The 12,456-nt window shown below is 34.8% G+C and overlaps 3 protein-coding genes across 12 annotated transcripts in view; all 3 read left to right on the top strand.

The window, feature by feature from the left end:
* The first annotated feature begins 1,241 nt into the window (after positions 1-1,241).
* Positions 1,242-2,709, top strand: LOC123314070. Its single transcript, XM_044899182.1, has 4 exons — positions 1,242-1,795; positions 1,865-2,223; positions 2,320-2,421; positions 2,480-2,709. The coding sequence occupies exons 1-4, from the start codon at positions 1,782-1,784 to the stop codon at positions 2,707-2,709; spliced, it is 705 nt and encodes a 234-aa protein (XP_044755117.1). The 5' UTR covers positions 1,242-1,781.
* Positions 2,710-2,713: 4 nt separating this feature from the next.
* LOC123314387 lies at positions 2,714-5,317 on the top strand. Of its 10 annotated transcripts, none has more exons than XM_044899660.1 (8): positions 2,714-2,803; positions 2,870-3,195; positions 3,263-3,498; positions 3,556-3,696; positions 3,755-4,295; positions 4,346-4,499; positions 4,876-5,003; positions 5,070-5,317. In XM_044899660.1, exons 1-7 carry the CDS (start codon positions 2,728-2,730, stop codon positions 4,881-4,883), a joined length of 1,482 nt encoding a protein of 493 aa, XP_044755595.1. In that variant the 5' UTR covers positions 2,714-2,727; the 3' UTR covers positions 4,884-5,003; positions 5,070-5,317. The 10 variants fall into 10 exon arrangements, with proteins under 10 accessions (XP_044755595.1, XP_044755592.1, XP_044755590.1 ...); XM_044899657.1 differs by having other exon boundaries at positions 4,884-5,003; positions 5,057-5,317; XM_044899655.1 differs by having other exon boundaries at positions 4,884-5,003.
* Positions 5,318-8,572: 3,255 nt separating this feature from the next.
* The window catches only part of LOC123314071 (inositol-trisphosphate 3-kinase homolog), a 35,100-nt gene continuing 31,216 nt past the window's right edge, over positions 8,573-12,456 (top strand). Inside the window, exons 1-3 of the mRNA XM_044899184.1 lie at positions 8,573-8,618; positions 10,372-10,499; positions 12,038-12,098. Of these exons, the coding sequence (XP_044755119.1) occupies positions 8,573-8,618; positions 10,372-10,499; positions 12,038-12,098 (235 nt within the window). The remainder of the gene's footprint in view (positions 8,619-10,371; positions 10,500-12,037; positions 12,099-12,456) is intronic.

Consider the following 12,456-nt stretch of genomic DNA (forward strand, 5'->3'; position numbering starts at 1 on the left):
GACTGAATGACACGCGGCAAATGGTTGTACAGTTTGATACACTGATACATAGGAGACTTCTCAAACTTGGTTGTTTTGTGTTTGGGGATGTTTAAAGTTCTCTCACTTCTTGTGTTGTAGTTATGAAAACTAGACAGCTTTGCCACGCCCCCTTCATTCTCTTTCACATATATAAGACATCTCAATATGTAAATAGAGGACAATGTAAGAATGCTATTTTCTACAAAAACAGGTCTACATGTGGAAAGCGGAGGTATACCAAATATCATGCGTAAAATTCGTTTTTGCAAAATAAAAGCTCTACCAGCATCCGAAGAGTTTCCCCAAAGTAGAATATTATAGTTCAAATGACTAAAAACCAAGCTGTAATAGATGTTAATTAGGGAATCTAAGGGAATAGATTTTCTTATCCTATTTATGGCATAATATGAGCTGTTCAATTTCCTGCACAACATGTCGACATGTGTACACCACCTCAAACCACTATCCAGACTGATGCCAAGAAACTTGGTACTTTCCTTAGAGCGGACGGCAATATCTAGGTAACGAATGACGAATTCGCGATCATCCTGCCTAATTGAAAAATGTACACACTCGGTTTTTTCAACATTGATAATTAAGTTGTTTTTCTGACACCATTCCACAAAGCACCCCAATAGTGTCTCACATAAAGTTCGTAGCTCATCCAACGATGGAGCCGCAACCGCTACCGAGGCATCATCAGCGAATAAACCCAATAATAAACCTTTCATAATATTCGTCAGATTTCGAACGGTTAACAAACTAACGAGCATCCTACGTAAGTTAACAGGAAGATCGTTAATGAAAATCAGAAATATTATTATTATTGAGGAAAGTGATCACGCCTAAACAGGGAGGCAATGAATTAAATAATGAGGATAAATTCAGATGCATACCACCCGACGATATGAATATCGACAAGTGTTACGATCTGAATTGAGCTAGCCAGTTTGTCATCGTCAAGGCCCCCAAATGGAGTACGCTCCACCGAAGAAAAGCAGATGCTGACCATGGTTTCGGCCTCATTTAGCCTCATCAGAGCAACATAGCATTTTTCTACGGTGGAGAACGTTTGGAATTGATGGAACTTTATTCAATGTTGTTATGTTCTAGTGGGTATTATTTATTTACCCACAGCGCCATCCAACATGAAACGGTATCCGATTCAATCCCCCCCAGATAGAAACCAAGACGAAGACAATAGCATATGTCAGCATACACTAATTTCTCCCTGATGCGAACCAATCAGGAAACAGCACATGTCATGCGACAACGATAGAGAGAGAGGGAGAGTGGGAGTTGTCTCTGTCTCTGTCGTATTCTTCAACTTGAAGAATTTGTAACGGTCTTTCCACTCTTTCCGCCATTCAATTCTGAATTGTTCTGATAGTTGCTTACTTGCCCAAACATTTGTGCTCTGAAAGCTGCTACTGAATATTTTGAGAATATATTTGGAATATCTTCAAGCAATTTTCATTGCTCTAATTTATATCTATTATATTTCAGGAGTTTCTTCAAATTAAAGCAATTTTTATTGCTCTAATTCATATCTATTGTATTTCAGGAGTTTCTTCAAATTAAAGCAATTTTTATTGCTCTAATTCATATCTATTGTATTTCAGGAGTTTCTTCAAATTAAAGCAATTTTTATTGCTCTAATTCATATCTATTGTATTTCAGGAGTTTCTTCAAATTAAAGCAATTTTCATTGCTTCAATTTTTAACTTGTAGTTTAGCTTTCAGGAAATAGATTCTTGAACATGGATGGGGAAAAGTATGTATTCACTGTTATGTTATGTTATTATACATATTATTGATTCATTATTAAAACCTCATATTTCAGCGATAAACTGATTTGTCAAATCTGTAAAAAGAAATACTCTAGTGTTTCGGCGAAATATCGCCATTTGCGAGATGTTCATAATGAACAACCTATTGCAAAACAGACAGTGCATATAAAATGCCCCATTTGCCCTCAAGAAGAAAAAGTAGCTCTTGAGTCTCATGATATGCTGATTAATCACTTACAGCAGATTCATTCTCTAAGTATCAAGACATCACTTTTTACTTTTAAGAATGAAGAAGAATTTGAGACTTGGAGAGCACTTGATAACAGAAATGTGGATTACGTAAAACGAAGAGATCGTAAAATCAGCGATGGACAGGTGGTATATTATGAATGCAATCGTAGTAATTTTTCAGGTTTGTACCTATTTGTTATTCATCATAATATTTACAAGTGAAGTATTATTATTTCACCAGCGATAATGTAATATCATCTATCTGTTCCATTTTTAGGATATACTAGCCAATGTAGCAAACGCAGCATGAAAACTGGGGGAAGTATCAAAATCTCTGGTTTCTGCCCTTCTAGAATTCGTGTGAAGATATGTAATACAGGTAAATATTGTAATATTTTAGTTGTATTCTCTAGAGCGATATACTGAATATGTTCAAGGGGTGGATGTTAAATTTGTTGAAACACATGTTGGTCATGACGATCTACTGCGATCTAAACATTTGACAAAGGACCAGCAGGAAATGATTGCTAGTAAATTGGCAGCTGGAGTCACAAAAGAAAGAATTTTGGAAGATGCAAGAACTATAACCGGCAATAAGCTAGAAAGAATTAATGTGCTTAAAAGGGCAGATCTTGCTTATATTATAAGAAAATTCAACATAGAGTAGAGGAGACATGATGATGACATGGTTGCCACCACTTTGAAAGTGAAAGAGTGGAACAGTCAAGGAAAAAATTATGTTTTTTTGTTCAAGCAAATTGGTATGTATATTATTCAAAATTGTGCCTTCATTCCTATTCTTTCTTTACAAATTGTAAAATTATCAGGAGAAACCTACCCAGGATTGAAGGCAGAAGACTTTGCTCTAGGATTCATGAACGATGATATGGAGAGAAAGCTCAAACAATTCAAAAGGATAATATGCATCGATGGAACCCATGGCACAAACTCAAGACATTATGATCTGACTATAGTTTTAGTCAAAGATGAGAATAAAATCGGTTTCCCGGTGGCTTTCTTATTATCGAATAGACTGGATCAAACCATCCAAAATATTTTTTTTGATGCTTTGAAATCTAAGATTGGAGAGCCAGTGGACGCAGAATATATTATGACCGATGATGATATAAAATATTATAATGCATGGTGTCAGGTATTGAAGAACATAGCTACATATTGGATTTATGTTACAGCTATTAAATTTTTAATACATTTTCCAGGCAATGGTAACAGAAAGAAAGCCAAGAAGGCTCCTCTGTACTTGGCATGTTATTAAGAATTGGAATATACAGGGGAGAAACAAGTTGAAGAATGTGGACAACAAAAAAGAGATGAAAAATAGAATGCGAAAAATTTTGAAGGAGACTGATGTATCAACATTCCACAAGATGAAAGACGAATATTTCAAGCATTTGGAAGAAGGACAGGAAAATGAGTTTTTGAAATATTTAAAGAAGTGAGTTGTTTTAAATGTGGAAGAGTATAATTGAAGATTTTCATAAATGTTTTTCAGTTATTATTTCCAAAGTGAAGAAAGAATCATGATGTGGGCTCACTGCCACAGAGTAAATGTTGGGATTAATACCAACATGGCTATAGAAAGCCTGAATAAAGTATTGAAGTACAATAAAATGAGGGGAAATCAGAATTTACGGTATTGTTTTGAAGGATGCACCATGAATAATAATCATATTCTATAAAATGTATTGTAGGGTAGAGAAATTACTGGACACTTTGGAGGAATTGGTAAATGAAAAGATGTGGAAAAACATTATTGACACGGAAAGACCTTCTGCCAATCAATACCAGGCCAGAGTTAACCGAGAAGCTCATTCGAAAGCAGAAAATGGACTGACCGATAAAGTAGTATGCTTAGAAACTGGTGAGTTTAGAGTACCATCGGAATCCGTGAGTAATAAATTTTATATTGTGTCATATAATGAGTTGTGTGATAAGGATTGCACATCTCTATATTGCATTAAGTGCAAAATATGCATCCATAGGTTTAGATGTCAATGTGCAGAGTTTACTATAAAAGCTGCCATGTGTAAACATATACATGCAGTTGCTCTGGTCGCAGAGAGAAGCGATTCTGTTTTAGGTGTGAGAACTGTAAATGATGATGATGAGGACAACAACTTATATATATGTCAACCATCAACAAGTAGGGCTGCTTATGAAATGGATGTCCAGAGTGTCGTAGGTGGATCCAGTCAAATTACAAATGATCCAATAGATTCTACTACAAAAGATGTAAGTCTTTGTGATGATTCATGCATATGGTTCTTCATAGTTTATTATAGATTGTATTAGAACAAGCTAGAATGCAGCTTGGTTTATTGGATGTGGGTACCCTTCGTAACATTGCAAAAATTATTAGAGACGCTTATAACTTGCAATGCAATAATGCTTCTACCAGCAGAAAAAGAAAAATAGAGAAACAGTTGTATTTCCCAAGTAAGAAGTAGTCAAGTTGCACATCATGTTGGTGGAGTCAAAAGGTTTATTGTCTATGGAATAAATGTATGTTTTCTAATGTATTGGGGCTTGGTATGATGTGTAAATGTAGCTTATTTTGATTATTCCAGATCAATATGAAGAAGACTCTTTGCCTTTTCAGTTTCTTTTGAAATACTGCATGTCATTTACTCAAATCTACTAACTAACAGGTGATATAATGGAAGGTTGTAAGGTTATCGACAAATAAAGCATGTTTTTTAACACCAAATAAAAGTACGATTCAAGGTAGTGGTAATAAAAAAAATTTCAAAAAGGAAGTATTTTTTCTATAATTTATAGAAGCTTGATGTACATTTGAATTTTATTTTTTGAGTATTCTAGATCTAAATGAGATAATTAAATAATGTTAGAAGAGGAAAATTGGAATTGAAAGAGTCCTTATGTATTTTTCTATTGCAACATGTTGGTATAAGGATGGTTTTAAGGCCATACTTGAAAGAGGTTGGTCAATTTTTAATTGATTTGACACATAATTAATTTTCAATCTTGTACAGCTTTCTATTTCAGACTTTGAATTTCAACCACCTCGGAGAAGACTCTAATTTCCCTTTATGGAAGAATCAAGATAAGATGTCCTTCAGTATTGAATATCTCCTGTTAATTTCGTTTGGTTTTTTTTTGTAAACACGGGGAGGCAGGGTTTTTTCTTCTGAGGTTTTTCCCTGAGCTCTTGTATCATACGCAGAATTGTATGGTTCCCCGTTGCACTAACCTCAGCTAAATATTAACATGAATAAAGAAGCATGTTAATCAAAGCAAGACTTTTTTTTCCTTTACTCCTTAGAATGAAACTGATTTAAGTTTTTCCAAATCATAATACAAAATATAAGTATGTTCTGTACTAATCAGAGAGAGATGATCAAATCTTAGCTAAATACTAACATAACAATAATGAAGCACATTTATCAATAGCGAGACATTTTTTCTTTTACTCCTCAGTAGGAAATTAATTTCAGATTTTTTGAGCCTTTCCAATTATAATACAAAGTGACTTACTGTCGGTATGTACGAATCATAATTTTTTAGAGATGATCAAATGAAATATACAAAAAAAGACAATATTATTTGTGGCATTATTTTCACTGCTTCACAAATAATGGATCATGCTTATTCGTAACTCGCTATCGAATTGCTGTAATTAAAATTTCTTAATTTTCACTTCAGAGTTTTTGAATTGTACTCGAACTGTATGTAATTTGCGAAAAGTTGAACTCGTAATCGTAATGCCCAAATGAATTACTACAATATTTCTGCTTGTTTTTTATTACAAAATTGATGACAAATCTATATATTCTAACTTTAAATTCATTTGATAATCCGCGAGTCTTCGAAAATTTAGAACAAAATATATGCACACGAACAAACAACACGCAAACATCTTTGCTCTCCACAAAAGTAATTAAATTTAGGCCTTAAAATAACACGCAAATATGAGAAAGAATAGCACATTCCACCTGCTACAATCAAAACATTTTTGTTTTGATCATGTCGTTGTCACTCTGTCACTATCGGAATACAGGTTATGTTGTTTATGGTGCCCTTTGGATTTCCTACACGTCGACGACCTAATCGTCGACGTGGGGAGGAAATTAGTGGTATACAGTGCTGTTTCCTGATTGGTCGAGAAATTTCGTACCAGGGAGGAATTAGTGTATGCTGCATATGTCCCATATTTTCCCTAATTCAGTACGCCGGTTCGCCTTGCGAACGTCGGACGTATGATGGGAAGTTTGAGACGCGCTCGGTTCTCGACAGAATACGATGCCGGCGATACAATAATGAGGAAAGTGATCACGCCTAAACAGGGAGGCAATGAATTAAATAATGAGGATAAATTCAGATGCATACCACCCGACGATATGAATATCGACAAGTGTTACGATCTGAATTGAGCTAGCCAGTTTGTCATCGTCAAGGCCCCCAAATGGAGTACGCTCCACCGAAGAAAAGCAGATGCTGACCATGGTTTCGGCCTCATTTAGCCTCATCAGAGCAACATAGCATTTTTCTACGGTGGAGAACGTTTGGAATTGATGGAACTTTATTCAATGTTGTTATGTTCTAGTGGGTATTATTTATTTACCCACAGCGCCATCCAACATGAAACGGTATCCGATTCAATCCCCCCCAGATAGAAACCAAGACGAAGACAATAGCATATGTCCCATATTTTCCCTAATTCAGTACGCCGGTTCGCCTTGCGAACGTCGGACGTATGATGGGAAGTTTGAGACGCGCTCGGTTCTCGACAGAATACGATGCCGGCGATACAATAATGAGGAAAGTGATCACGCCTAAACAGGGAGGCAATGAATTAAATAATGATTATTATTATTATTATAATATCAGAACATCAAGATTATGATGTTCCTTCATTTTATAATTGTAAATTGAAGGCCGAGCTTCTACCAACACCAATAGCTGATCACAGTCAATGCCCATTTCACTTCTACTCATTTTGCGAATGCACGACTCCAAGATCCAAGAATAATCAATTCCCCTGAATGTTCGGAGAAGACTGTTTTAACGTCTCCTCTCCAGTCCTCAGCGGGGCAGTGCCTTTTTCAAATGCAAAGTCTGGCGACGTTGCTAGCAGACAGTTGAGTTTCGTCCGATAAAAGTCGGATGCAACACAATTTTTGTTATATACTATTTATATACAAACAAAATATGTTGGACGAGTTTTGTATTGTGATCCGATTCTATTCAAAATTGAATATGATAAACTTGAATTCACTACAAAGGGATTAATAACTTTTTTCTTGATATCACACTCACACTTATAAATTATTCGTTTTTATTATTATTTCGCAGAGTTTGGAGATCATGAAGACTATTGCGAAATGTCCTAAAACATTAACTACAAAAACTGCACTGCGCTTTTTTGTTACTTTCCATAGGTTTTGTGAGTTGTAGATAAGTATCTAATAGATATATGGGTAGAACCAGAACCTTTATGCTTCTGCTCCTTCTACATTTCTACATTGATACCATGATACCCAGGGGGGTGAAACTCCCTCTTCTATGGTCAAATCTACAACCAAATATGGCCGACATGAATTTCCGGTTGAAGTGACAATCAAAACCAAATTAACCTAATTCTTTTGGTTGACAACCTGTTGACGTTTCAAAAATCATATTTTTAATATTCACATTTCATTATTTAACTGAAAAAAATTACTTCACTACTACATAACGAGGCGGATTATTTAGGAGATTCAAGGAGATGTAACCTACGAACGACCGAATGTTGAATATTATTTTCATCTATTCTGATACTCGTGATTAGGTAGGTTGAGCTAATTTTGATCTCTGAATTTCTTATCATTCCAATTCTACATCAATCACTTTGTTACTATGTTATTTACTATGCTTTCTGTATCTTCATTCTCTTTTTTTTTGTTTCAGATATGATTTCAATTTCGAGATGTACAAGAGAACAAGAAAATTTATCACAATGAAAGAGCCGGCCCGATAATTTAAATGGCTCATTATGTGAATAAATTCAATATAACTAAACTTATATAGGGACAGATTTTTGCTGAGGTTTTTATCTTGGTTGTTTTGTATCATACATATGTGTGGATGTTACTTGATTTCCTCTGCTCATACTGAGATTTTATATGGGGAACAGGTTTTACGATCAACAATTCTATTTCTTCTCAAATACTATACAGTTTGATATATTTCATCCTAAATATGTATTTGCATTTGGCTGACTGATATATAAATGTGCTCCTCTGGAAAATACTGTTTATAGAACTTTTACTAAAAATAAATAAATTGCTGAAATTCTAACTTTCTCCTACCTTGATCTTATTTTTTATGTAATGTAAATTTACAGCTTCTATCATGAATTCCAAATCTGTTTTCAATATTAATGGTAGAAGCTGTAAATTTACAATGAAGTGAAAACAACGAAAAGTATGTATATAGGTATAGTACGCCTGTAAATTTAAAATTCCCGCCATTCAATATCTACTTCCACAACCAAATATGGCGGCATATAAATGACATTTGGTGTTGCCACAGATTACTTAGGACTTTTCACTTCTTGTATATTAGTGTTCTGTGATGCAGTGACGGCTCGTGCCCATAAGGTGTGGGTCGGCCAGACCCAGGATATACAGGGGAATATCCTGAAATAAAATTAATATTTATATTTTCAACCAATAACTGAAAATGAAAACGCGGAATCCCACCATAATCTCTGTTTTTCTAAAATTAAATATTGATATATTTTTTGTCGATTAAGTTTCTAAAGATAAGTTGGATAGGGTTGCGGCTAAGGAATGGAAAAAAATATTCAATTTTATTTCCCAAAAATAAATGCAATCAGAAATGACATGTTTTTCAGCATCTTGATGTTAAGTTATTGGTTGAGAAACTACTCATTGATAGAAGAAGAAGGAAATTGAAAAGCAATTGGTGGGTTTCAGTGTCTTCATTTTGAGTGGTTGATTAATATTGAAGAAATAATAATTTTATTCCAGACTTATGCCCCATCCTGTAGATATAGTCTGATTTATTTTTATACAACAGTGTATAAAAGTTTCGTTTTCAATGCGATATAAAGGCTTGTTTTTGGAGAAAGAATGTACTACACTTCTTTGTTTTTGCCCAGCTTTTGAATAATAGTTTTATTCTTCTTCGGTGTCTCTCTGTAAATACCGATAACAAATTTATTACAACACAAAACATCAACGTCAAAACGAATCAAAATTTTAAGTTCACTGAAACACATCTGCAATTTTGATTTTAAGTGAAAATGTACTAATTTTTCCTTTCTTTATTTCACCATTCTTCCTTCTACTGTCACATGATCTTGTGACAGGATGCAAAGTTTGTTTCGATTTGCTACTACTCCAATTATTCAACAATAAAAGAAATTTAGAATCCACTCAGATTGTCAAAATTTACGAAATGAATCGAAGAAAACGGATAAACACGTGCACCCCTTTCTCTTATTCTACGACACTGACCTAATTCAATTCATAATATGGGAACAGCGATGCGGATGCGATTCTTATATCCCCACTCCGAGGCTCGGCCGGCCGACCTACGCGTATTCAAGAAGCTTCGAAATCACCGTGCCGTTATAAATTCACTAGGAATTACGAATTTTTATGGTCGAAAAATCACTAAACTACTCTTATACGGTCGGAATACCCTTTTTCAAAAATTAACTATTCATTTAAAAATAAAAAAATCTAACTATAATTAGGGATATATTATATTTTCATTGACTAAAACTACTCTTAAAAGGTGCGAATACGCTCTTTTCTAAAATAGACATAATATTTAATGATTAACTATTCATTTGATAATATAATATCTTAGAATAGACAATGAGGAAATCTAGAAATATGACAACTAAACGACCAAACCATAGCAAGGTAGGCCCAACTCGTGCTAGCCGACCGTGTATGTATCTAGCAGCGACGTAATACGATGTTCAACTTGGTGATAACTGCGTGCGACGTAGGTGCTGTATGGTACAATAACTTAAGCGTTTCGCTAGGCTACTGCCGGCTGGCCGACCTAGCGTGTAGCGTGTTTATCGTAAGGAAAGAGAACTTCGAAATAAACTAACTCAGGGCGACAGGGGCGTCACGTTGATCGAAATAAGTTGTCGTACGTCTAGGGAATTAATCGAGAATTTAATATCGAAATTAATCATTTGGAATAAGTTTTGAAGAATAAAATAATTATAATTATTTTCCATTTCTCGATTATTTTTGGGTCGGCCCGGCCGACCCTGCATACCCGGACGAGCCGTCATTGCTGTGATGATACCTATGTGTTTCAGGCCTCAACAAATTCACATCACAACAGTTAATAACTGGATTGGAAAAGGACGATTTTAAACCGGTGAAAGATGAAAGCTGCTGCCTGATTGATCAGGGAGAATTCTCAAATTTTCTGGAACTGGTATCAGTAAGTTGTTTGTAATATTGTAATATTTTATTTTTGCTATGTTCGAATGCTATTTTCTATATTGATTCAAGTGTTTTGAGTAATTATATACCTCTATGTTTGTTTTAAGGGTGCATAATAGTAGCATACATTTGAATATCAATATTTTATAATTATCATTCACAGTCTTTTTGTTGTTTTTCATTGGAGAATAAAGAATTTTATATAATTACCATGTTTTTCTCACCTCTCAGATTCACCATTTTTATACACTCTTTAGTGTCAAAAATTGAAACTCTGTATGGTGAATTTGAACAGTATCTGGTGAAGAAATTACACCACTAGGTGCTCTTTATACACCTCAAAAAGTGATTTTTTTACACCTCCCGGAAGACAAATTGACACCATCGGTATATAAATATCAACAACTACCGGTATAAAATATATTCACCATCACAGTGTTAATTTAACACTACACCTACGTTGTTAAATGGTTTGTATGGATATAGACACCGCCGAGTGTTATTTTGGTGTTAAAAATCTCGATTTTCTACTGTGTACTAGGTTTTGGGATGAGTTTTGGCAGAGTTGGCCATCTTTGTCCAACCATTGTGCCGAACTCTTGCGATTATCGAAAAGTATCCACTTTTCATCGCACGTTACTATCCGGTTTCACGTGAACCCACCTATCAAGCTTCTTTACTTTTCCGATGGCTTTCAGATGACTTATTATTGTTGGAATGGTAACTTCGAATCTTGCTGCTAGTTCACGCATCTTTTCGGATGGATTTGCTTCCACTACTGCTTTCAGTTGGTGGTCACCTTGCTCTCAGGTCGTCCGCGTGGTTCATTTTGAAGATCAAAATCTCTAGATCTGAATTTTTCGAACCATCGACGTACTGTATGTTCGTTAGCTACATCCTTTCCAAACACTTCGTTGATATTTCGACTAGGAGGTGAAACTTATCGAAACGAACCATCTCATAAAAATTCGCACACAATAGAAGGTAATGATTTAAGTACCGCGGACAACAATATACCTAGATTATAGAATATATAGATTTACCAGCTTCGTAATTTTGGGAGTATTCTATGGGTGATTTTTATGAAGCGAGGAGTTCTACCTTTCGTTAAATAAAAAGACTCAGTTGTTCAAATCAGCCTGTATACAGGACGGCAGGCTGAATAATTTTACGAATAAACCGACTCCCAGCTTTCACGTACCGTGATAGAGGCCAACACACGATAAAACAACGATACGACAATGATGTGGTAGGGTTTGTGACGTAAATGAAATACCTACTTGATAACTATATCGCGTCCAGCAGAGTGAAAGAAACAGATATCGGCGCGTACTCGTCTTCATGTAGTGAATCTTATTCATTTATTCTGATGGTTGATTTGGTGAAATACGCATAAGCGTTGTATTAGTTCTGGGAAGATACACCTTTTTCCCATTATAAAAAGTTATTCAAACTTTGTTACACCAACTAGAAAATAATGTGTGTCAACCGAATCGCTATGGTACCTACCATTGTTGAACCTATCGTTTCTGAAAGGAAAGACATTTATACAGGATTTTTATCAGAACTTTCCTGCCCCAAGTGCAGAAATATTTCTGTGAGTATAATTATTTCTTCATTACGTATATGAGAACTCCTCAAATAACCGTGTTTATTTGTTAGAGACCTAGATACATAACTTATTCACGTACATCTTATATTGCAAATTCAAAAGAATCAAAATTAAATTTACTATTTATCATCGAATCAATGGAGTATGCTCAATTTTTTCGTGCGAATGTATTCATGACTTCTTTTTCCCACATATAAAAATATATGAAAGTGATTGGTATGTACCTATTTGAATCGCTACTATGTTGTTTATTGACAACTCTGCAACGTATTTATTTAACATCAAATTACCACCTTAAAAGTGAAATACGTATTGGCTATGAATATCCAATTCGTTATTAACA

This window comes from Coccinella septempunctata, chromosome 5, assembly GCF_907165205.1.
Source record: "Coccinella septempunctata chromosome 5, icCocSept1.1, whole genome shotgun sequence".
Lineage (NCBI taxonomy): Eukaryota > Metazoa > Arthropoda > Insecta > Coleoptera > Coccinellidae > Coccinella > Coccinella septempunctata.

Excerpts from the sequence above, each read along its gene's own strand:
- LOC123314387 (XM_044899657.1), top strand. The coding sequence starts at position 2,728 with ATGGTTGCCACCACTTTGAAAGTGAAAGAGTGGAACAGTCAAGGAAAA. Across the intron at positions 3,499-3,555 it reads TTTTTGAAATATTTAAAGAA|TTATTATTTCCAAAGTGAAG; the intron begins GTGAGTTGTTTT and ends AATGTTTTTCAG. Across the intron at positions 4,500-4,883 it reads GAAACAGTTGTATTTCCCAA|ATCTAAATGAGATAATTAAA; the intron begins GTAAGAAGTAGT and ends TGAGTATTCTAG.
- LOC123314070 (XM_044899182.1), top strand. Across the intron at positions 2,224-2,319 it reads CAATCGTAGTAATTTTTCAG|GATATACTAGCCAATGTAGC; the intron begins GTTTGTACCTAT and ends TTCCATTTTTAG. Across the intron at positions 2,422-2,479 it reads TGTGAAGATATGTAATACAG|GGGTGGATGTTAAATTTGTT; the intron begins GTAAATATTGTA and ends AATATGTTCAAG.